This window comes from Lacerta agilis, chromosome 8, assembly GCF_009819535.1.
Source record: "Lacerta agilis isolate rLacAgi1 chromosome 8, rLacAgi1.pri, whole genome shotgun sequence".
Taxonomy (NCBI): Eukaryota; Metazoa; Chordata; class Lepidosauria; order Squamata; family Lacertidae; genus Lacerta; species Lacerta agilis.
Genome location: NC_046319.1, coordinates 23,918,760 through 23,944,526, shown reverse-complemented (window position 1 = coordinate 23,944,526; position 25,767 = coordinate 23,918,760). Strand labels below are relative to the sequence as shown.

General features: G+C 46.9%; 1 protein-coding gene across 2 annotated transcripts in view; it reads right to left on the bottom strand.

Annotated features, from left to right (window-relative positions):
• The window catches only part of NPHP4 (nephrocystin 4), a 92,977-nt gene that overhangs the window by 30,298 nt on the left and 36,912 nt on the right, over positions 1-25,767 (bottom strand). Inside the window, exons 10-15 of one of the 2 annotated variants that reach the window (XM_033156571.1) lie at positions 17,506-17,688; positions 16,087-16,228; positions 5,748-5,806; positions 4,153-4,269; positions 2,058-2,209; positions 1,263-1,454 (exon numbers count right to left, since the gene is read on the bottom strand). In XM_033156571.1, the coding sequence (XP_033012462.1) occupies positions 1,263-1,454; positions 2,058-2,209; positions 4,153-4,269; positions 5,748-5,806; positions 16,087-16,228; positions 17,506-17,688 (845 nt within the window). The remainder of the gene's footprint in view (positions 1-1,262; positions 1,455-2,057; positions 2,210-4,152; positions 4,270-5,747; positions 5,807-16,086; positions 16,229-17,505; positions 17,689-25,767) is intronic. The other variant, XM_033156572.1, reaches the window with a different exon arrangement.

The window sequence follows — 25,767 nt, the reverse complement described above, 5'->3', positions numbered from 1 at the left end:
AACCTCAGCTGGGGGACTGGTCATTCTGACAACTCCCTGCACCAGGAGTCACTGGAACCTCTCCCTACTACACACATAACAAAGACTTGTGTGCCTTGGCACACCTTGTATGATCCACCTGTCTGGACTGGCTGTTGGAGCTGCTCCCTAGAACACCTGGAATTAAATCCTTGAGAATCTTGGTGCTCATCCCCCAGTCTCCTCCTCCCCCTGCATAAAAAACCCGCAAGTCCATGGACCTTAAGTCTGGGTAGATACATTTGGAAACACGAGAGCAATTTTTAATTTCTGAATGATACTGTTACAGGAGTCTGATGCTGATAGGGGAAGGTTTTCAGTACAATGCAAAAAGACATGTTTAAGACACAGAACAACCTCTCAAATGGGTCTCCTGCTATCCCTACAGGCTATTCTACTTATTTTATTTCTTCCTTTGTGTTAACCAAACACTTCCACACACTCACGATGGATGGATTGGATCAGCAGAGACTGGTTGAGGAAAAGAGAAATGAGAAATAAGGATGTCTCTTTTCCCCCTTATGGACAAATAAGAGCTGGGCCAAATCTTCATACATTGCCTGAGGAAATCTCCCTGTTTAATGAAGGGGAATTATTTGGCAAATAGTCATGCAAAACTTGTAAACAATGAATCTGAATGCCTGTGTTTCCTCCAAGACTTAGTCCCTGTGGACGAGCTCAGAGACGCAGCACTGCCTCCCTCAGCTGGGTTCCCTGCCAGCTAGTTCAGGAACTACATAGCTCTCTGGAGCCTTCAAAACAAAGCAACCATCATAACACAGTTGTTTGTTGCTTCCAGCACAGCTTTTTGTGCAAAATGCTAGGTGTCTGGGGCTCAGAAGGAAAACAGTGCCATTTTTGAGGCAGCTGCTGAAAAACTATTGCAAAATCCAAAAGTTTTTTCTTCTTCTTATAACAACAAAACCCAAACTACCTCAGTCATAGGGATGGGAAGGTTGCTGGCTTTTGCTGTAATAAACTGAGTTGAAGTTGAAGAGATGGGAAGACCGGGGGGGGGGGGAATGGGAGGGACAGTTTCCCCCCCCCCCGTTTTTTCTAAAGCAGTTTTTTCCAGTCTGATATAGTTTGAATATTCCACACACTTTTTTCTCATTTTTCCAGGAAAAAAAAAGCTTTGGGGGGGAAAGGGGGGGAAACTTGCCCCCCCAAAAAATTCCCGTTTTCCCCCATCCCTTCCCATCTCTAGACTCAGACCTGTCTTGAACCCCTGAAACAGGCTTTACCTGGTAAATGCAAGAAACTGCAGGATAATTTCATTGTTTTGCAGGAGGTCAGCTTCTTCCCGCTGTGGGATGAAGTTCACAGGGTCCACAGGGTCCACAATTTGGATAGGCTCCTTGTTGCAGTCCAGGAGCTGAGGGAATCCCGATGCACGCAAGCGGGCGAGAGCAGCCCGCGTAAGGCCAGTGCTAGGACTGAAGCAGAGGCAAGCAGCTGAATCTGGGGGAAGCCGGGTGCTGCTAACAGACTCTCAGCCTAAGCGTTTCCCCCTCTAGCACATATTTGGGGAAATCAGCTGGCCTTAAGAGCAAGGGTGCAAATATCTAGGTGTCCAGTAGCCAAAAGCTTTGGGGAGGTGCCCAGCACTTGTGTTTCTGCAGAGAGCAGGGAAGCAGGATTCTACTCCCACCTGGCTCCTTAAAAAGCCTTGCTGGATCATTTGTTTTGCGAAACAAGGTCTGTACGTTCTACCAGGCCACTGTCCTCAAGATGGGAGCCAAGGTTATGTGGGTCCAGTGACACCTGGGGGGCCACAGAATGTTCCCCATTCCTGGCTTACAGGAAAGGGGAGGTGGAGGAGGCTTCCTCGTCGCCCCTTGAAATCTTCTCTGGCTTCCTCCCCACCCAAACCAACATGCCCCTGCTTTGTCTTATTCCTGCAGCACTTCCTCAACAGCAGAAATGGGGGCTCTCAGTCCTCCTCTCCATGTCAATCAGCCACACCCCACAATCCTGTCTGCTGTGTCAGGGGCAACTGACAGGCGACTAGGCCCTGTTTCCTCCCTGCACAACCTCACCTTTCTGAGTGTGGCCCCAGGGCCATGATGGGCACGTGCACTGGTGTGAAGGGCAGCTCCTGGAGCTGATCTGCGGCGGGGGATTCCTGGGCCAGCGAGGTGTAGCTGAGGTTGGACTCCAAGTGGGTGATGGCTCCACGCGGGTTATCCTGCTTGCAAAGGGGAAAAGAAAAGGGATGTTCATCCAAAACAGGCAAGCTGGCTGACACATGCCTGTGGCTGGATGCAAAGAGGGCTGTGCACAGACAGAGCAAAGCATAGTATCATATAATTGTAGAGTTGGAATGCACCCAAAGGTCAAATAGTTCAACCCCAGCAAAGCAGGAATGACAGCTAAAGAAGCCCTGGCAGATGGCCACCTAACCTCTGTTTGAAAACCTCCAATGAAGGAGAGTCCACTACCTATCCAAGGTGCCTCTGGATATCCCACAAGCGGGGTCTGAAAGCTACTGGATGCAGGGCCAGCTCTGAGACGAAGCGCAAGGCAGTGCTCCCCGTCCCCATTCCAAATACAGAAGCCAGCATAGACCAATGACTGGGTCTTATTTCAACACTGGCCAGCAAGCTAGCTTAGTGTGCACAAGACAGGCTTTGTAGCTCTGTCTACTCCCTGCCCCTCAAAATCTGCCTCACCTTGCTCAATGGTAGAGCCAGCGCGAATTGGATGTTCAGGATGCGCTGTCAGTTCCCACAGGGTGATGGGGAGGCGCAACTGATTAGGACCGCACTCAGTATGCAAGCACAGTAACAGGCCCCAGAAATACGGGACACTGGCAGCCCACCTCAGAGCTGAGTTGGGCCTCCCTTTGCTAGCAGCCAGAATTGATCTAGCCTATCTGAGATACTGGCGCAGGCTCAATGCCTTTGAGGATCACACTCTTACTAAGCTCTGCTGGTTAGATCAACTAAGAACGGGGCTGGGCACAAAAGTGCCAAGATAAGCTTAGGGCTTATAGGCTTCAAATGGAGAACTACTTAGCCCTTAGCCCATGTGACCTTAGAAATTGGATTTTTTGATCAGGATGCCAAGCAAGACAGAGCATCCATCATTGCCGCCTGTTACTCTACTTGGTACCCCCTAATTAAGACCAATCACTCAAGGCCCCATTACCTTGAAACTCTGACCTTCCCACAAATATGCAGGGCCTTTATAGAACTAAGATTCCAACAGATGCCCTCAGCATATTTAGAGGGGAGATATCGGAGAATTCCCCATATGGATCACAAATATATATACAGGTGAACCTCGAAAAATTAGAATATTGTGGGAAAGTTCATTTATGTAAGCAATTGTTTTTGTTAGCTACTGGAGTTTAATATACGAGATAGACTCATGACATGCAAAGCAAGATATGTCAAGCCTTTGTTTGTTATAATTGTGATTATTATGGTGTACAGCTGATGAAAACCCCAAAGTTGAGATTGTTAATTTGGGGTTTTCATCAGCTGTACGCCATAATCATCACAATTATAACAAACAAAGACTTGACATATTTCGCTTTCCATGCCATGAGTCTGTCTCATATATTAGTTTCACCTTTTAAGTTGAATTACTGAAAGAAATGAACCTTTCCACAATATTCTAATTTTTCGAGTTTCACCTATATGGATTGCAATCAGGTAGAAGACATCACACACTACCTACTGATTTGCCCCCCGTATACAATGCCCAGAGGAAAATTTATATTGCCAATTCTTAATTGGCTTCCAGATCAATCCTCACAGGAAGTGACAGCTGAACTCCTAGCAGATAAACATCTGTATGTTACCCACCAGGTAGCCACATTTGCGCTGGCAGCCAAGAAGCTCCATTCTAGCTATGTGAATGCACAATCTTAAGTCTTAATGTTGTAAATTTATTTTTATGCTGTAAACTGCTACAGGTTACGTTCTATGGTTTTAGATTAAAGTTCTCCTTTTATTCTCTGTCGTCCATTGTAAAGGCCTTTGGCTATATACAATAAAAATTGACTGCCCCAGAATATTTGGCGAAGCTCTGGAGGCTGCTAGGTGGAGAAAGGGTTGATGTGGCCCACGAGGGGCACTTGAGAGTCTTTGCAAGCTCTTGGGGCAACAGCGTTGTCCAAACCTTTACCTCCTGCAGCTGCCTCAGAGCCTCCGAGGACTGGGACGGCAGAGCCCCTCCAGACGGCTGCGATGGGGTTTTGGAGGAGCAGCTCACTGGAGGCACAGAGAGCTGGGATATTGACAGCTGAAATGAAAATATGAGCGTTATGTAGGAAGCATCACTGCTGCTCGCTCTTCTGATGCAAGGTAAGGGGTGGAGAGAAGAAAAGAGTTTATTCTGTCCTCCAGAATAGGCACGTAGAGATGCCTGGAATGGATGAATTCCTAAAGCAAGCAGCTGCATGGCGCTCCAATTGAGAGCTGGTCCAGACATAATGCAGAATGGGACATTCAGCTAAATTTTACATATACCACTTCAGTCTGACAGTGGGTACACGTGTGTGATATTTTTGAAGACACCCAAGGTAACCGATGGAGTGTCATGGCTGAGCACGGAGTCAAACCTGGGCTTCCCCAGTCATAGGCCAACTCTCAAACCACTACAAATCAACTGACCACCATGAGAAGAGAATGAAGCTAAAAAATGCACTGGTAAGCAGCTCGAGTGAAGCGGGGGGAGCTTTCCTAGTGTGAACATGACATGAAAGAGAGTGGAAGAGAAGTGGGCAGCTCAAAGCCACCCTTTTATCTTGCATCCCATTAAAGGCAGGATTAGTGCAACATCAGCTTCTCATCCAATGACAGCAATGACAGGGTCGCAAAGCAAGTCGCCAGTCTTTCTCCTCTGCCTTCAAATCCAAACAGCTTTTCCTAGCAAGTTGACCCGCTAAGCTCCTTTATTTTTCCTCTGCCTTTTCTCTGCCATTGTCCAAGCCCCTTAATTTACAGGGGTGGGGGTGGGTGGGAGGTGGGGAATGCCCTCCATGAAAGAGAAGGACAAGAACTAGGACTCTGACCGTTAAAACAAAACAAAACAAAACATTAAGCTGGTAATTCTCAAGCCACATGCTGGAGGAAATGAATGAAACTAAAGCCTCTTGGGAGCCCAAAGTGCATCTCTTCATGAGTCACCACTCTGGCCCATGTTAGACACAGGCAACTGAACTACAGAAACCCTCCCAATGCAGAATTACCTACCCTTACCAATGCTCTGGTTGGCACCCCACCTCCCGCCCTGTCAGCCTTTGCTGGAGCAGGTAATTCTTCAGCACTGGGGACAATCAGATCATCAGATCACCCATAGTGCAAAAAGATCATAGGGGTCTGAAAGGCCCACTTTCAAGTAAGGTTGTTCGCTACATCTCTGTCTGACTCACCACTCAGGGCCTGCCACTTTCCAATCAGACTCCACGGGTGGTGGATAGCTGTTACGCAGCTCTCAGCATTACGTGAGATTATATCATTCCAGATGCAGGGATGTGGCAAATGGACCTGCCATGGGGTAGGAGGGTGGGGGGGGGGAAGAGACATGCCCAGAACAGTGACTCAAGCAGAAAGAAGAGAGGGTAGGCTCCTCTGAGAGCAGATAATTTCCCAGTCTTTCAGGGCGAACCTTTTGGTACTCCAGTTTTTAATTCAGGAAGTGGTGAGCCACTGTTATTGAAAGCTTAGGAATACAGCATTAAACTGAACAGGTGGGAAACCTCCGAAGCTCATACTTACCCCAGGACCTCGGGAATAATCTTGGGTGGAAACCAGCACCTGGGGGGAAGGTGGAGACCCTATGAGAGACAGAAGATCAGGTATGTTCAGCAGGGAGGTAAAGGTTGTCTGTTGGGTTTTGGTCGGCCAGCTCCTTAGAAATCACGCAGGCAGGTCTTCAACAAGTAGAGCTTGTGTTTGCCCTGGAGATCTAATGTGCCATTGTTTTAAAAGAGTGGAGAAAAGTAATGTGGTGTGGCTTGACAGGCCAATCATTATTGTGTGTGCCCCTGAGTCCGCCCTCAGAATCCTGCCTTCATAGCTGGGCTCTAAATTGCATCCCATTCTCTCCAGCCCCTAGAACCCAGGAGACAGTAGAGACTTCAGGGGGGTGGGGACTAGATAACCCTTCCTTGAGGTCCCTTCTAACTCTACAATTCTATGATTCTATGAAACGGGCTGTGTGGCCTCACCCTCAACCCTTCTAGTCCTGAAGAGGCAATGGAGGAATGGGAGTCCTTTTGATTTCCACTTGTCCTCTGGAGATGTGTGCACCAGTGTTGCCTAGTGGTTAGAGTGTCAAACTATGACTCAGGAGTGGGTGAGGGAAGCAACCCAAATCCCCCACTTCTCCAGGAAATGCACTTGGTGACCTCAAGCCAGCGATCCTTTCTCAGCCTAGCCTGCATCACAGGGTTGTTGTGCAGATACAAAGAGAGAGAAGGAAAGAACCATTTATGCCCATTAGGAGAAAAAATATGGGATATTAAATAAAGAAAAAGTTCAGGGGGTTGGTGACTATTTCGCACAGCAATTTCCCGCCACCCCACACCACCTCCGCAGAGATAAGACTATGTTCCTTCTTTGCTGTAAAACACAGCTTCTTCATCACTGTAATGTGCTGCGTTTTTCCCTTACAGCCGTGCAGGCCCCGGTTAAATGGGTTGTTTAATGAGACGTGAACGCATCCGAATACTTAAGGTTTCGCCTGCCTTTTACATCATTCCTTGTCACCTTTTTAGTCTGCTGGAGCGTTCAGACCCTGCAAGCCTGCTTCAAAAGCTGTGTTGCCATCTTTGTACCTAGCTGGTTTGGGGGTGTTGTTCTCTACCCCACCCCCCACATACCTAATTGAAAGAGAAGCAGATGCCCCCCACTTTTATGGAACCATATGAGGTATAAAATGGCCTAACTGGCTTCAGGTGGGCTGCAGGGAGTGCCTTCCACCCACCTGCCCTATAGGACCCTGATCCCATTGCTGCTGCCATTTTGCTTGGTAATAGGGCAGGCTTTGCCAATCCAGAGGCTTTGTTCTGCCTGCGGATTCCAGGGGTCAGCACTGCATGCCAGATTTCCCTCTGCAACCTGGGTAGCAGATCTGAACATTTGCCATTCAAGCCCCAGCCAGGCCATCACTCTGACGTGCCCCCCCCCCCACATGAGGCACATAGCCAAAGCTAAGAACAGAAGAAGAGCCTTCTTGATCAGGCCAATGGCTCATCTAGTCCAGCATCCTGTTATCACACTGGGCATATACTCCCAAGGGCAACCTGCAAGCAGGACCCAAGCACAACGACACACTCCCTTCCTGTGGCTTCCAGCAACTGGTATTCAGAAGCATTGCTGCTTCATAAAGGCAGAGCATTGCCATCATGGCTAATAACCATTGGTAGCCATATCCCCCAAGAATCTGTCCAATTCTCTTTTAACACCATCTAAGGTAGTGGCCATCACTGCCTCCTGCAGGAGTGAGTTGCATAGTGCATAAATATGCACTTCAAGGAGGACTTTGTTTTATCTGTCCTGAATCTTCCAACATGCAGCTTCATTGGATGTCCACAAATTCTAGGTGTTATGAAAGAAGGAGAAAAACTTTCCTTTATCCACTTTCTCCATGCCAGGCATCATTTTATAAATGTCTACCATGTCTATCATCTCACTCACCTTTTCTCTTCATCAAGACGTGCCCAACCCTGCAATCTTTCCTCATAGGGGAGTTCTCTCCAAAGCTCATCTTTGAGGGTCTTTAGATAAATCTTGAGGTGGACCATGGTCTGAACAGTCCCTAGTTAAATGTGTGGTGTGGGGAGCCAGTGCTGTGTTGTGGTTAGTGCCAGACTGGGACACTAGTTCAAAACCCCACCTATCGGTCACGAAGCTCACCAAGTGACCGGTCACTGCCTCTCAACCTAACCTACATCACAGGACTGTTGTGAGGATTAAGTAAGGGGGGGGGAAGAGCCATGTACGTCACCTTGCGCTCATTGAAGAAAATGCAAAAAAGAAAAGAAAAGAAAAGAAGCAAAACAAGAGCAATAAAAATAAATAAATAAGGCAAAAGCTCGTGTCACTGACAACTTTGCTGGAGTGGATGATTCACCCTGCAGATGAAAACACTGTTTCCCTCTAATCCTTGAGATTGCTCCTTCCTTCTGTACTGTGAAGAGTTAACAATGAATCTCTTTCTCTCTCTCTCCTGGTTCTGAGCCAAGCTGTTCAAGGAGAGCGGAGTTAAAGTAAGAGCAGACATGGTCACACCACGCCTGGGCCAGGAAGGCAAAATGAACAGCCATCCTCCGGAGGAGTTGTCCTGAGCAACCAGCAACAGGGGTCAGATCTATTTTTAAGAGGAAGCCTATTGGCTGAGAAGACACATGATGCAAGGACACTTTGTTGAGGCACGCGTGGCCTGCACGACACCAGAAAGTGATGGATGAGTGCAATCCCTCTCCTCCGCTTAGCAAAGAAGACAAGCAACCTTCACCAAGAAGCATAGGCAATACAGCATCAAACAGTCCAATGCTAAGGCTACAGCTGCAAGAGGAGACGAGGATGGAGCTGGAAAAAAGTCACTAACCTGGGTAGTGGCAACAAAACGCACTCCATACAAAAACTTTGTTTCATTCAGTTACATTGTCCCTCAGTTATTTGCCATTATGAAGCCAAATCTGATTGCACTCTGACATTGTCCCATTTATTGTGTGATCCCTGACTGGGTGGGATCACTCATGTCAACAAACCCAGGGAGGAAGAAGCAGTCGCGGCAGCCCATTTCCACTTCACCAAAATGGCTGGTTTCTGCATGAACATTTCTGTCTGGCTCAATTCCACCTATCCAGGTGGGTGGAGTCCCAAGCAGGCACATTTTTAAGGATTGCGTGTCCAAAGGGACACGCAGTCTTGGCTACTAGCCTCCCACTAAATGTGATTTGGATGTGTAACATTCATGTAATGAAACAGTGTGTGGATAATAATTTAAAACGCTGAAAATATAAGGAGAACCTGCTGGATCAGGCCAATGGCCCAACTAGTCCAGCATCCTGTTCTCACGGTGGCCACCAACTTGTGTGTGGGAAACTATCAAGCAGGGCCCAAGCACCAGAGAATTCTCCCCTCCAAGCAGTGTGGTGTAGTGGTTAAGAGCGGTGACCCGTGTTCGCGTCCCCGCTCCTCCACATGCAGCTGCTGGGTGACCTTGGGCTAGTCACACTTCTCTGAAGTCTCTCAGCCCCACTCACCTCACAGAGTGTTTGTTGTGGGGGAGGAAGGGAAAGGAGAATGTTAGCCGCTTTGAGATTCCTTCGGGTAGTGATAAAGCGGGATATCAAATCCAAACTCTTCTTCTTCTTCTTCTTCTCCTCCAAGCAAATAAGTATGAGCCAGATTAATTTCATTCCCATCCCTGAAAAGACACAGCTAAACGCAGCTCCCGTGTGTGCCCTCCCCCTCAAAATTTAGGATGCACGGCCTGCCTTGACACCAGCCAGCCATATCCAGGGTGAATCATCTCTAAACAGAGAATGGCAGTTCTCTCTCCCAGGGTCCAGGTCCAGTACTCTGGACATTGTTTACTATGGAATGATTCTGTTCACTGGAGGCCCACAGATTCTCTTGCAGTGACGGATGCAACGTTAATGATCAGAGTGAGAAGAGAGAAAGCATGGGCAGCACTGAACTGTTTCCCTCTGGAGCAGTCCATCTCTGCTCTCCATCCCTAGGAGATGCACGGATCTCTCGGCCAAAGACAATTTAAAAGCTCTGTGTTTTCCTGCTGGTAATATCTCAGTGGCAGCAGCGAGGAGTATGTTCTGAAATAGGCTGTCAGTAATTGTGACCTCCGTCAGCCTTCCCCAAAATGCAATGGAACCAGCTTCTGTGCAGCCGCTCCTGAATAGTCCCAATCAGCGTGACATTGCCGCTTCTTGAATAGACATATTCAGCCGGCAATTAAGGAGAGATCAGGAGACCAAATGGGGCTGGGGGGGGGGGGGATGAGGTCCTCGGCGAATTGGGGTTGAAAGGAGCTGGCAAAGGGAGGCTGCAAAGAGACAAAATCCCAAGGCAGAGGATGAGCTAGGACAGCACAGGGCTCACACCCTCCCTCTTTGATTCTGCCTCATGCAGAAAGAAGTTGCTCTGCTGAAGACATAATCTGACAACACACTGAACGTTCACCAGTTGCTGTGCTAGGGGGACCAGGAGAGGAAGGAGGCAGCATCTGCGTTATTTTTAATTGCATTTTATAATGCTGTTTTATTGGCATTTCTGTCTTCTGCACTTTGGATTTAAAAAGAAAAACAAAAAACATTATATACAGTTTTGGGAGGGGGAAGTATAAATAAATCCTAGACACACTTACTAGGGAAAATTATTCCCCATATGAGCTGGCACTGGGCAATGCAAAAGATCAATCTGCAATGACTTGTTCACACATGAAATGGCCTTAGGATCTGCTCCATATATTGTAACCACAGCAAGGACCACTAGTTTTCCAAGGACACTGCCACACAAGAAACATATAACACATGGCCAGCACATGCAAGGAAATCTGCATCTTTAACCACCAGTGTACATGTGTCTGGGGAAAATACGTGGTTCCCAGGCATACATACCATGCGCAACATGCAACAAGCACCTGCTACATGTTCACTGTGGGAAATTCCACTAGCTGTCAGAATGTGTGGGGCTTCTATTGAAGCCACAATCTGGACCCCACCCAGCAGAGGACAATTTTAAAGACTTTGGGGATGGGCTCAGTGGTACAGCATCAGCTTTGGAGGCAAAAGTCCCCAGGGTCTGCTCCGGAAACTCCAGGTAAGGGTAAGGAAGACCCTAGTCTTGAAACTAAGGAGAGTCGCAGACAATGAAGCCAATACTGAGCTAGACAGACCAATGCTCTGACTTCAGATAAGGCACCTTTCTATTTATATTAGAACCATGAAGACTACCATCTTACTTTATTTTAAGGGAAAGGGTTGTAGCTCAGTGGTAGAGCTGCTGCTTTGTATGCAGCAAGTCCCAGGTTCAGGCCCCAGGGGCATCTTGGTGCAAAACTCCTGCTGCAAAGCCCAGAAAGCTATCACCAGTCAGAACAGAGTTGACATTGGGCTAGATGGGCTAATGATCTGATTCAGTATAAGCCAGCTTCCTCTGTTCCTATGACATGGGAGGATTAAGAAGTCGGGGCCCCTGAACCACTGCAAAAAGCAGTCAATGAAGCTGTCATTCCGCTTCGCCAATGAGCACCTTTGCATCATACTGGATGAGGCAGCCAGGCCCCAAACAGAAGGCAGACTTAGGGGCATAAGTGAGGAAGCCAGAATTGACTAGGTCTTCCTGGCAGATTCCATAGTGAGCTTAGGAACCCTCTTTCTCCAACACCTCGCCAAGCCCAGTGATCACGGGAGACATGCCAACCCCGTGTAAGAGCATGGCCCCTTTAAATCTCAAGAATCAGACTCTTTCCCTACAGGACTGACCCCCCCCTCCCCCACCAATAGTTGATTCCAGGCTAGTGATGAGTTAAGATTGCTTCACAGGAAGTTGTCCATCCAGACTAGTGCTGAGTGAAGCAGGCTCTGTGGGAGGCTGTCCATGGTCCTGATCAAGAGGTCCAGACTGGTGTTGGGCAAAAGTGGCTCCACGGGGAGCTCTCCCTGGTCCTGAACCCCGCCTGTCTGCCCTACACTGTACCTCAACTGACTACGAACATCCCTGCGAAGCCCAGCCTGGAATGAGAAGGGTCCCGAGCTGAGTCCAACAAGCTCTGTCTCAAGCAGAGCCCCAGCTGGAAGAGGCAGTAGGGGTGTGCAGAGCACGCTCAGAGGACTCGTCCTCCCCCTCCTCTCTCATACGGGTTTGATTCCGACCAGCTGAACTGCCTCTGTGGGGAGCAATGTCAGTGGCACAGCAGTGCCTCGATCACTTCCATTTATGTCACAATAAACTAGATTGTCTCCTAAGCGCTACTGCTCCCCTCCCCAACGCCCCCGTGCCAGCACGGCTAACTCAACTACCGCTCAGGATTATGTCAAGGAGAGTCTAAGTGAAATTGCCACCATTAAACTTTTTTTTTTCAATTGACCCTCACCAGTTCCAAGTTTTAAAACCTATTAAACAACACATGAAACCCACCTCTTGTTGAAACCAGAGCATTTGCAAACAGAATATAGGTCAGCACAGGTCCCAGCAAGGCAGAAGCCTGGGAGACACTGCGCTCTAGTGGTCCCACAGAGGAAATGCATCTTATTTTGCTGCTGCTGCTTTAATGCTGCAGCAAGAAATAAAAGACAATTGGGAGGATTGTTCGTAATATCTCTCAGCCTAAGTGCTTCTCTCAAGCTGACAGTTTCAGTGACATCAGGATTACCAAAGGAACTTTCGGTGCTGGTGAAATATTCAGGCAGGGAAAGGTCTCAGCCAGGACTTTAAATGCTAACACATTATTTTGCCTCTTCCAGACTCTTCTGAAAAGGATGCTTTGAAGGGGGAGAGCTACACTGAAATTATCTGGGCAGCAAAATCATGAGCAAACCAACTCTGAGCCCAAAGGATTATGGGTGCTCAGTTTCAGGCAGGGATAGGGAACCTTACTTCACCCCGAGGGCAACAATCCCTCGTAGTCAGCCTTTTGGGAAATGGATGCCAATGTCTGGTGGGACCAGAGGCAAAAATGGGTGGATTCTTTACTTATGTGTGATAGACTACATTCTAGCTATTCAAAAGCCAGCATTTTCTACATCCCATCCCCTATCTCTTTATCTAGGCAGGCAATAAGTATTTTATTGCATTCCAGTCAGGACAAAGAACTCAAGAAGAATGTGGAACAGGGCGAGTAAGGGGTGTGGTTTTTAAATTTTATTTATTTCATGCATTTATATCCTGCTTTTCCTTCAATGAGCTCAAGGTGGGGTACCTGGTTCTCTCCCCTCCTCATTTTATCTTCACAGCAACCCTGCATGGCAGGTTAGACTAAGAGGCAGTGACTGGCCCCAAGGTCACCCAGGGGATTTCACTGTTGAGCAGGGATTTGAACCCTGGTCTTCCAGGTCCTACACTATAACCACTATGCCACACTAGCTCTCATGGCCTCGGGAGACTCTTGATGGCCAGATGGCAGTGCTGCATTTGGCCCCCAGGACTGAAGTTCACCCCACTCCTGCTCCAGGGGGATGAGGGGCAAATGTCTGGTGTGATTCAGAAGAGGTGCCCTCCTTTGACTGCAGGAAGCCATTCTGATGCCCACTTTCCACCACGTCAAGCTAATCCTTACAATTACTTTTGTAACGTAAGAACAATGGTTCCATGGTGTAATCATATGTAGCTTCCTACACACTGTTCTCCCACAGGTCTTTGTAAAATTGTGCTTAATTCCATTTTTTTAAATGAAGAGAATCTTATTCCTGATTCCACAATTAAACTGGCTCTTTGCTAGGAGACCAAAGTTTTTGCTACCAGCGGATCCTCTCTGGCATTTTCTCAAGTGCACACAGTCCTAAAAAATTCAGTAACTGCACCACATTAATAAGGTAATAAAGGCGCATATGAGTGTTCACACAGGCTGTTAAGTTGAGAGGAATACAGTTAAAACATCCACAGACAAATGGGAAAAGATTAAAAAGAGCAATGCAAAGCAGATTTTGATGAACGGTAGGACAGCGCTTCACTTCATCTTTTAATGCAAGGCTGTACGTTACCCACCCCAGATAAAGGCAAACTATATAAATGCATTAATTCCTATTGCTGGTTCTTGAACAGGAGCCAGCCAGGTAAGGTTGCAGAGTTCAATGCAATTTCCTGTCTTATTGTTAAGTGACTGAATGATAAAGTCTAGGATCTGGCCTATGCAGTCAGCAGAATTACATGGTGCAGTTATTGCTCAGACTTCAGGAGGCGTGCTGCATGCTTGAGGGTGCTTCCCCCCCCCAAAAAAAAAAAACTGTCTGAGGAAAGGCAGCACCTCAGGATGAAATGGTCTAGCTCAGTTCTCCAACATGCTAGTTTTCTATTTGCAGAGATATGTTTCGGTTTGTTTTTTAAAGGGGAGATTTTTGTTATGTTGTCAGTAAATTCAAGGAAGCCTCAAGTGTTAATACAGTGGTACCCCGCTAGACGAATGCCTCACAAGACGAAAAACTCGCTAGACGAAGGCATTCGTCTAGCGGAAGGCTGCCCCGCAAGACGAAAAAGTCTATGGGGCTGCCTCGCAAGACGAAAAATTTTCGTCTTTTTTTTTCCGTTTTGCGGAGCGCGGCTGTCATTGCCGCTCCGCAAGACGAAAAACCCGCTAGACGAAAATTTTCGCAGAACGAATTATTTTCGTCTAGCGGGGCACCACTGTATGTCACTTATCTAAGACTTTTGGGCAAGTGGGAGAGATATATCCAGTGGCTTGTCTCCAGGAAGGTTCTACTCAGAGTAGACCCATGGAAATGAATAGACCCAAGTCAGTTATGCCCATTAACTTCAGTGGGTCTACTCTGAATAGCACGGGCACTGGACACAACCCAGCAATGGCCAAAGGTGTTTGTAATTTCTAGGAATAGAACGTGTGACTCATAAAGTTCCTATTCAATCCAAACTGAATGTGGTGGCCCAAAAACGCTTCTCCGTCTTACATAATAATTCAACTACTATAAGGAATGCTCCCTGCCTCACCATCTCCTTCTTTTCTCTCAAACTTACAGAAGCAAGAGAAGCAAGGTCTATTCACCTGCAGCCCTTTCCCTACCTCTGGTGCCCAGAATTACTGCAACAGCACCCCAAGTACAAGGAATCATGGGAAATATAGGTCTCCAGGTTCCTGAATCTACATTGTGGGTCCAAGTTCACTGAATTATTACATTTGCCATTTTATGCACTAGACGGAGGAAGATGGAAAACCCACAGGGAGAAACGTTAGTTTTGTCATGTACATTTGGTCGAAAGTGTTGACAGCACCTGTCTAGCGCAGGTGTAGGAAAACCTCTGACCATCCGGATGTTGCTGAAACACAACTCCCATCAGCCCCAGCAAGGGTGGCCAGGGATGATGAGAGCTGAATTTCAGCAACATCTGGAGAGCCAAAGGTTCCCAACACTTGGTCTGGTTCAGGGGTTCATTGTATGCTACTAGCCACAATGGAAGCTATGCTCTGCCACGCAATCAGAGGCAGTAATGCTTCTGAATACCAATTGCTGGAAACCACAGGAGGGGAGAGAGAGCTCTTGCGGTGTTTGGGCCATGCCTGCAAGATACCCACATACGGTTGGCCACTGTAAAAACAGGATGCTGGACAAGATGGGCCCCCTTTGGCCTGATCCAACAGGCAGCTCTTAAGTTCTTATGCGGTGGAGCCAGAGGAGCACATCCCAGAAACATCTGGCCCAGATATTACAAACTGAACACTTTTTCCAACCCAGGAGTGAAATCTCCACCTTGTAGTGCAACAAAAAATGAAGAGAAGGGATTCTGACTAAATATTAGGAACAACTTTCTGATAATCAGCTCTTTGACAGTGGAATGGCCTCCCTCAGAAGGTGGTGGCCACCTTTCCAGGGATTCTTTAGCTGTGATTCCTGCATTGCAGTGGGCCAACTCTACAATTCTATGACCTCAGAAGGTGGTAGACTCTCCTTCGCAGGAAGCTTTTAAGCCGAGGTTGGACAGCATTCTGTCAGTGATTATTTAGTTGTGATTTCTGCTTTACTGGAGGTTAGATTGCAATCTATGATTCTATTCTATGAGTCAACTCCATCTTAGCAGTGCTTGACAGAGGGCCCTGTGTTCCCTTCTCCAGCCACAGTGCTTGTGTGGTGGCTGCCACGGGAGTGCCTGGCTCCCGTTAAGGAGCCCACGTTCGTGCACCAGAAACAACAGCCTCTCGAGCTGCAGGCAGCTGAACGACGGCACTTAAAAGGCTGGGAGAGAGTGGGAATCTCGCCAAGAAAGCAGAGCCCAAGTTGTTGGCCTTATCTCTCAAAATTCTCCGACTACAGCAACGCATTTTAAGTGGTCTCTCCCCCACCTCCACCAAGTTCTGGAGTGGAACAGACGTCCCGCTGTGCGTTTGAAGAGTTAGCAATCTGGAAAAAGAACTCACTGGGGGACGGCGTGGGCGGAGGATTCTTTGAGAGAGGAGCTTCTCCCTTCGTGCTGCTTGAGGGTTTTCCAGCCACTGCAGGTTGTTCCTCGGAGCCAGTGGAGAAGTGGAACTGAACAGTCCCTGACTCAACCTGCTTCACCTGGGATTGGAAAAAAAGGAGAGGGGAGGAAGCAAGGACATCTCCTATTCTTCATGTTGCCACTGTGGAACAGCAGAACTGTATAAAATCCTAATGTTCTGGGCCAAAGGAATCTGACTTCTGCCCCAAGAATTCTGAGACCTGCATAAATTCTGCACACTTCTGCAATTTCTACTATTTGATGTAGTCTTGGCTTAACCATGGGGGTAGAAGCAGCACATACTTTCTACTTTGAGGCTGTCCTTCAAAGATTTTGGGATGGAGACTATTTTGGAGTGGGTCCAGATTTTGGGGATGGGTCCCCCTTTCATGATGTCATTAAATAGGCGTGTCATGTAGAGCATCAGGGGTTCTTTGAATTTCTTATAGAATTCTGCTGTGAAGCCATCTGGGCCTGGAGCTTTGTGTGGTTTTAAGTTTTTGAGCATTGTGTCTATTTCCTCTGGGGTGATAGGACTGTCCATGAATTCCTGTTCCTCATCGGTTAAGGTAGGCATGGTCAGTCCTGCTAGGAATTCTCTGATTTCCTTCTCAGGTGGGTACCACTGGAGTTCTTGTTTGGCAGTCCTTCTGCCTTCTCAGATTTTAGCAGGTGTTCACACACGTTAAGGACTAGAAACTCCTTTCTCTCTCTTAAAGAAAGCTGGGGTTCTCATAAAATACCTGCTTTTGCGCAGAAGGTCCCAGGTTCAATGCTCAGCATGTGGCTTTGCATCCCTGGAATCCAAGCCTAGCACACACTCCTAGTCGGTTTAGCACCCTAGCCGCTGGCTGGGACTGCTTATTTTTATTTAGTTCATAAAATTTATGTTGCTTAATTATAAGAAACCTCAAAGCAGTTTTAAAAAATGTAAAACCACAAAATCAGAAGAAAATTGCCATACCTTACAAAATGCAAGAAACTAAAATTAAAACAGATTAAATTTCACATCAGATTTTCTAAGCACCTGGCTTGACTAAACAAAAATGTTTTTAGCAGGAGGCGAACAAAATACAGTGAAGGTGCCTGCTTGATATCAATGGGCAGGGAGTTCCAAAGTGTAAGTGCTGCCACAGTAGATGATTGGGTTTTGACAAATAAGGAATAGGTATTATGTGGCACATGTAGTAGTGCCAATTCTGCCAATTCTTTCCCATAGGTTCCTCCCTCTGACTGCTCTTTATGGCTGATTTTGCTGACTGGCTTCACCATGTCCCTGGCTAGGGGCCTGTTGCCTCCAAACCACCAGCTCTGCCAATACTTCCCCAAAAATATGTTTCTGGGGATCATGACTCACCTCTTCAGAGCTCATGGTGGCTGGTGGTGTCTTGTAAACCAAAACATGACTGGGATTATGTTGCACTCCTCCTTGCAATGGCAGGACCACGTTTGAAGAAGTTGCGTCCGGTGAGGGGTTCCAAACAGCCCAGCGAATTGAGTGCATGTAAGCCGGCGTTGTCAGCGATGTAACGGATGGCGTCTGTGTTTCGGGGGGGGGGGGATGCAGGAGTGAATGTGAGAATGAAGATATTAAATGTCAGTTCCATGGGGCTGTTGCACTCTTAGCATCGCACACCAGTGTGACCAAGAAATGCAGTCCGGATTATGCAGATATATACAGATATCTGTGGAATAGCATCCCTGTTGAGATAAGACAGGCACACGCTTTCCAGAAATGGCTGGAGACATTTTTGTGCTGAAAGGCTTCACTAGCTAGGTCTTTACCATGAATGTCCACTTGTTATGGATTTGCTGCTTGTGTGTGTGTGTGTGTTACGAGAGAGGGAGAAAAACTTTTCTCTATCCACTTTCTCAATGCCACCCATCATTTTATAAACTTCCATCATGTCGTCTTTTACCTGCCTTTTCTCTAAACTAAGAAGTCCCAAATGCTGCAACTTTCCCCCAGTTGGGTTGCCCTTCTCCAAATCTTCTGAATCAGATACACTGGTTGTACTCTTTAGTTTGGCAATGATACGTGGTGGTGCAGGGAACGTAGAAGTTAGAAGGGAATGGTGTGTGGTTTTTTTTTAAAAGAGCACAGTGGCAACCATATGAATACAATCTCCCTGTGACCTCGTTCCCCTGGGCCCCACACCCTATGTAAGCATCTATGTACTGATATGCCTGCCTTTGCCAACTTCATGAATCTGATAAAATAGGCGGTGGACCACAAAAGTTTATCTGCAATAATTTGTTAGCTTTTAAGGTGCCACAAGACTGTTGGTTTACAGTAAATTAAATGTGAATATGATTCTGGATAAAATCAAGTAATAATCCCAAAAAAGCCCCTTCCCAAAAATACATAGTTTCAAACTCCTTGCTGCTTCTAAAATGATGTGCTATGTTCAAGCTGATCCTGGAGCCAAAAACCCCCCAGGATTTTTCAAGGGCAACTTCCTCCCGCTGTACCAATGTCCCTGTGTAATAAAACCTTCGTTATCTGTGTTCCCACTCCACAGTCTATGGTAGAGTGGGTGGGAAAGGGCCTTGGTTTATGGAGTAGGTGGTAGGTATTATTATCAGCAATAATAATAATTAAGCTTGGTTCATATTTTGTACAAAAGCAACTCAAAGTGATTTACAACCATAAATAAATAGGTATTGAAATGAGGCGTAAAATAAAAATTTAAAAGACAACCCTGTTCTTAAAAGGCGGCATTTAAACATCCCACCCACTCAAGGAAGCCTCAGATAATTAAAAAGCCCAAGAAAAAAGACATGTTTTTGCCTGGCACCTAAGGATATGGAATAATGGCACCAGGCAAGCCTCTCCAGGGTGAGCACTCCACAAGAGGGGGGCCACCACTGAAACGGCCCGTTTTTGGGTTGCTACCCTCCAGGCCTCCCATGGAAGGAGCACACAGATTGCAGGGTCCAGGGCAGTTTATATGGCGAGGGGCAGCCTTTGAGATACTTGGTAGACTGAAATCTACTGATAGATCTGTTGATTCTTTGCAGTGGGACAGGGAGAGCTTGTGACTCCCACTTGGCTGACAGTAGCAATGACTAATAGGCTTCCCTATCCCCCTAAACTGAAATGATGGAACAAAGAAAGCATGTGGGCAGGAACCAGAATTGGATTTTTTGTGTGAAATGACTGTGACTTAATTTCTGAAACTGATCACAATTCCTGGGCTGAGCATGAAGCGCTGTTTCTTAGTGCGTGTCTGCTCTTCTGGCCAGTATTGTGCACCCAATTCTAGTTACAGGTTCTAAGTAATAACAATAAAAATAACAAAGCAGATCCTGCAAGGCTGGTGATAGTTTGGCATTCAAACTGAAGAGGAGAGAACTGTTTCTTTTCTCCTAAGTCTTACCAACTTTAATATTAGCCCCATAAATCAACCCCAGCAATCAGGATTCACTCTCCAGTACCTGACGCTCTACTACTAGTACTAGTTCTGCCAGTAACCTGACCTTCCAGAGAGAAAGTGATGCATTTTCTTAGGGACAGGATGGGCTACACCGGTAGGAAGCAGCATTCTGAATATGACATTATGGGCTGGCTTCTTAGCTAGAGAGGCTCAGGAGCCTCAGCCTGCCCCCATTGTAAGGACTCTTCAGAAGGGTCTCAAAAGAAAAGCCTAGGAACTCACGGCTGCGTCCCAGCGTTTTGAAATCCTTCTCCCGGCTCCCTGTAAATTGCTCATTATGAAAGCTACAAAGGCAATCAGCTTAGGGATTATCCACCCTCCAGAAAGGAGAGGGTAGGGGGTTAATTGGGTTCAGTGCGAAGCCACGGCCAGGTTGCGCAGAAGGGCTGTTGATGACACTCTGGAGCGCTGGGAGGCATGCTAATCTGCACATCTCACACTCATATGACGGGCAGACTGTCTGGTGCAGGAGCCTGATTATGGTAGCTCAGCATACAAACTGGCTTATTTGGCGGTACCCGCTCGGGTGCTGATCACTTTGGGGAAACTGCTTCCTCCCTGTTTCATGGGGGATAATTTGGGATAATCAGCCTCATATGACCAGCATGCTTAACTCTAATTAATGCATGAAGGGGTTAAGACCATAGAGTAAGCTGCCCTGCTGGGTTTAGCTAGGCCATACCCCCTCACCTTGGCAGGAAGAGTTATCAAGCCTTTGTTCTTGAACTCCACCCTTCCCCAGCTCCCAGGTTCTTAAGAGCAAAAGTTGCAGTGGACCTGGTGGGGATCCCGGAGTCTGCATCAGAGTGCTTCGGCTTTCTCGCCAGGGTGGCCTACTAGATCTCTCAAAGAGAAGCCCACAAGCAGGACCTGAGTGCAACCACACTCTCCCCACTTGTGATTCTCAGCTACTGGAATATTCAGGGGCATGCCTTCTCCAACAATTGGAGATAGAACACTGTTATCATAGCTAGCAGTCACTGATGATGACATACAAGTCTATAACCTAAAAGCAAAGATTACCTTTTGCTTCACAAATATTGCTTTCAAAAACCATCCTGATGATCATAATTCAAGACAACTGGGTCTCAACTATCTAAATAACAAGCCCCAAATATCTCAGGCGGAGCTGGTTAATAAAGACCGGCTATTTTTATAATGCAAGTTATTTTAATGCAAGGTAAACCAGTTTGGGTTTGGATTTGACATGCAGAGCACAGGAGAGGAGCTGTTCCTTCCCCCAGCAGGACCAGGTGCCATCCAGCAGGAAACTGAATTCCATTATTACCACAGCCTGGCATGTCTAATTCAAAACAGGAACACACAAATGGTGTCTTCCCTGACCCACAGGGGAGATACAATCGCCTATCTATAAATATTAAAATGTGCACACTGGGTTGGTATTCACAGTGTGATAGAGCTGTGGGAAGCAATGGGCGCACAGTGCCCTCCTAGATTATGTATGGGGAAAACATCAGGCATGGGATCAGTACACATAAAATACGAATGAGATTTCTCTGATGCACTGACAGTTCTCATTCTCTTGCGTCATCCCAGCCCTAGCCAATAGCTTCCAAGCCTGCAAAATATCTCACGGGGGTGGGGTAGGGAATTGGCTAAGCTGCTGATGTATCCTGGGGATACACCATTTGCTTCTGCTGTGGTGAGCTGGTGGGGAAAGAAATCATGTTCCTTTATTCCGGGTTAATTAATCAAGCTTAATTACAACCTGCTAGGTTTGCATGCACAGATTAGAAAGGCACATTTGAAAGGTGACAGGCTCAGTTTTACAGATGAATAGACTGCTTTAATCCTAAATTTAAATGGGTGCTCCAGGGTTATTGCACCAGACCTTTCAGGATTTGAGTTAGTTAGGCCTGTTCACACATCTGTTGAGACCCAGCCTGCAAACAGCTCTGACAGAGGCTCCCCAAGCTGTGAAGCTGAGCTGGGGCCACCTGCCCAGGCAATCTCATAGCCCTGGAATCTCAATTCCAAAAAGGACGGATCAGTTCACCGGGTGTTAACCCTGGAGAATCAGGTCACATAACCCACAGCCTGCATTAGGCTGCATAGTACACCAAGACAACTTCCTCTATGATGGATCTCCCAGAAGAGAAGGCACAACTAAGGTCGATCATTGGTGCCCTAGGGCAAGAGCATCACCCCCTGGCATTTTCTGGGCAGCAGCTTGTACCAATCCTAGCCATCACCCAGGCTGCCTGCGGCTAATGGTAGCTGGAATCCAACAACAACCAGAGAGCACCATATCAGCTGTCCTCTGCCCTAAGGCCTAAGGTCTCTGTGTCTGGGCTATAAATATTTGTCTAGGCCAAAGCATTTACGATGAACTCGTAAGACTTAAAGAAATCCGGCTTCACACAGAAAACCAAATGATAGCTCCAGCCTAGCATTTTTGTGCGCATGCTAGTGTTCTCTATGTGGGGAATCATGTGGATTCCTTACATCAACTGACTCCCACCTATCACCTGAGGTTGAACACACGCATCCATGAGAACTAAGCATAACTCAATTTGTTTATGCAAAGCTGACCATCAACCACCATTGTGGTCCACCTGTCTGCACGAAGCCAAATCAAGACTCCCTCATATTCAGCAAATAATGCCTATGTATGAACGGAGGGGATGGAGCAGGTCCGTATAAGCCCCATAGTTTTGTTGTTGATTATTACTGCATTGCTTCTATTTGCTCTCCTTAGTCATCTGCACACAGAGTCTAGAAACAGGATACAGATATTAGCAAGAAAGGAAATCCCTAATACAAACTGGGTCAGTATTGGATAAAGGCACCCCCCCACCCACCACAATGCTGCCATCCCAACAGATTCCTTCCTCTACCCCTATTCTTTCACTCTAATTCCTCAAATCCTCCATTCAACCATCTCCCATGTAATTATATTATTTCAGTGCTTCTACAGGTCAATTTCCTTTACAGCAACATAGCTGTGAGGTGTCAAAAACTGAAAAGAATTTTTAAAAAATAACACAAGTAACACAAACACACAATACCAAGCTTCTTAAGAGTTAAAGGAGCAAGAAATTGGCTTGTTTCTACTTTTGTCTCACAGAAAGCATTTATGTGTGTATTAGGCCACTTCTCTTTCTGTGCTATGACCTCAATAACTCTTTTAATGAAAGAAAAAAATGGAGAGCTTTCAAGTGCTCTTTCTGGGGCTCACTGTTTCTAGAGCTTTCCAGAATGACTCTTGCAAGTCAGTATTTCCTGCACACACAGTCAGCAAGGAGATTGAACGCCATGGACTGAAGGGGTGTGTGTGTGTGTGATTTAATATACTTATTTTAGCATGTTACATGTGACACCTTTGCAAAGCTCAGAATCTGAAGATGAGAGATGAAACACCTTGAAAGGCATCGGAAGCAAACCGCCAATGGTGTTGCAATCAAAAAAGGCATTTTACTTGGAGAGCGGGTGCATTATTGCACAGGAAGGCAAAAAGAAATGGACTTTGGGAGACCATCACTCAGTGGTTGAGCACATGGTTTTCCTAAAGAAGACTCCAAGTTGAATCTCCAGTAGCATCTCCAGCAAGGGCTTGGAATGCCCCATCTACAACCCTGGAGAGCCACAACCAGATAACACTTTCCATACAGACGGTCCCAGGTCCAATCCTCAGTGACATCTCCAGGAAAGGAAGGGAAACCCTGGAGACACACTGCCAGCCAGTGTGAACAATACAGAGCCAGGCAGACCAACCATTTGACTCATGGTTGACTGATGCTCAGTCACTGCTGGACTCCAACTCCCAGCAGCCCCGAAAGCCAATAGCCCAGTGGATGATGGGAGTCAGGAATCCAGAAATATCTGGAAGACCAGAGTGCCCCCCCACTTTAGGATATAATGAACCGTCTGTACCCTGGCTGATTTTATCTGTTACTGTTTGGTAACTCTTTAAATGTATTTGGATTTCTTGCAACACTTTTGTTGGAATATGTTGGGTGTCTTGGGTCCATCTTTTTTTCTTCTTTGAAGACAGGAAGGGCATTCCTGGTTTTATAAATATATATGTAAAATACGTTTGCAAATATATGGGATTTTGTGCCCCACCCCAGACTCCCCAGCAAAGGCTTAGGGAGGTGAAAAGTGGAACCTATTCGTAAGTACAGTTCAACAGAAGGACATATGTTGGTTTAGAGAGGCTGTGGTCCCTCCCCGAATATTCTCATGTGGAAAGTTGTGTCATTGTGCAAGACCTTGACTCAGGGCAGGGAGCATCACTTATTAAGTCCTTTCTGGATCCGTGACACTGTAATGCAAGAGGTAATCTTTCTCTAGGGTGAAAACACAGGATGTTCCTTCCCCGGAGAACCACAGCCAGTTCATTTGTTATACTTTCGACAATGTATTTGTCAAAACAAGGTTGCTCATTCCAACTGCGCAGCTGTACAATCAAGGAAGCGGCACGGTCAGGTATGACATCTCAGGCCATTGCCAACCCCCTGGGGAAATCAAGCCTTGGGTTGATGCATTGCCTGACAACTCCCATTGTCTCTACAGTAGGCTCAGGAACGGGCCCACTGTGTGCAGAACTCAGAGCTTGCTCACAGCCTGCAAAAGAGATATGAGACAGAGAGAGAGAGAGAGAGAGAGAGAGAGACTGAGCAGGCCAAGGAGAAGCTGGCTGTGTCGAGGTGGCGCTTGCAATCTGCACACAGATATGCAATTAAGTGCTCAATTAACGACTGACAGATCCTCCCAACCTCCTCACCTACTTTCGGAGGAGCTGTGAGGCAGAAGTGGAAGGGGCTCGGAGCCAAGCACAGGCCGCCGTCCAAACGTTTCCAAAAGGGGCAGAGGGCAGAGTGCGCTGCTGGGGCAGCCAAATGGCCAACAGAATGGTGCTGTTTGTGGCATCCCCAAGGGCAGACAATTCCTCGATGGCATTTGCTCCTGGAAATAGTTAGGGCAAAGTTAACTAAAGCGTTACCTCCACGTTTAATTAACGGCTTTGAAATCTGGCAGCATCAAAGGGAATGCAGGGAGGGAGCCAAAGGCACCATCATCTGGGTCTTCATTGAGGACAAGAGTCTTTCCAGATAATAAAACTTTTTCGTTTAGAGGAAAGGTAAGTAAGTGGTGACAGGATAGAAATTTATAAAATGCTTGGCATGGAGAAAGTGGATAGGGTTTTTCTCCCTCTCTCCTAAGCATTAACAATGATGACTTGTTTCCCTTGCTAGCCTCCTTTTCTGTCCCCCCCCCTTTTCTTGGTGTGGGGGTGGGTCATGGGGGAAGAAATCAGCAGCAGCAGCAGCGGGGGGGGGGGGGGGGGAGTGGCATCGTAACATCAAAGCTACACTAGAATGAACCTGGGTGACTCTTTGCACAGGAATGTCCTTAGAAAGGAAGCCAGACCTTGTGGGGGATCAACAAGGGGTTGAGGGGCTCAGCAGGTGACCGTTCTGCTCCTTAGAGAAGGTAAGAAATTTGACAGCAAGGCAGCAAGCAATTTGCTCTCCAGGTCAGAGCTGCTAAGCGCTGGCTAATGAACCAAACACTTCAGATCTGCACAGGTGGATTAAGGTGGCTAATTTCATTAATAAAAAGCCGAGGAGCACCTGATCACGGTGCCTGGGTTTCATCTGGATAAATAAAAGGAGCGCACTGGGCTTCACTCCTGCTGTGTTGAAGGTGCCTTCGCCTTTGCGTGGACGTCAAGCGGAACACTTGAGACTGGAGCCCCAAATCAAAACGTTTGCTAATTGAGTTATATTGAAAGGGAGATCCGCACGGTGAAAAGGAGAAGGTCACCAAGTTCCAGTTCAAAACTAAGGTTGGGCAAGTTTTCTTTTTCTTTTTCATTTTTCTGCCTCCTCTACAGAACAGAGAATTAAATTCATCAGCAGTAATTTTCAGTGGGAGACTCAAACAACTAGGATTGTTTCCCACAGGCATTTTGTTATCATCCAAGTTAAATATCCAGGGCCGAGCTACCCATTATGCAAAATGAGCCGGGAGAATTCCAGACTCTTATTTCTGAATGCTCCTCCGTGTTAAAATATCAATAAATCCTACACGCAAGGCAGAACTTGCAGAGCAGAGAGATAGCTTTGCTAAAACTTTTTCTGATCTGCTGTTAAATGTTAAATGGGGGGGGGGGACTTCAAGAGTCGATGATGGAGGAGAATCACTGGGGCCCTTCT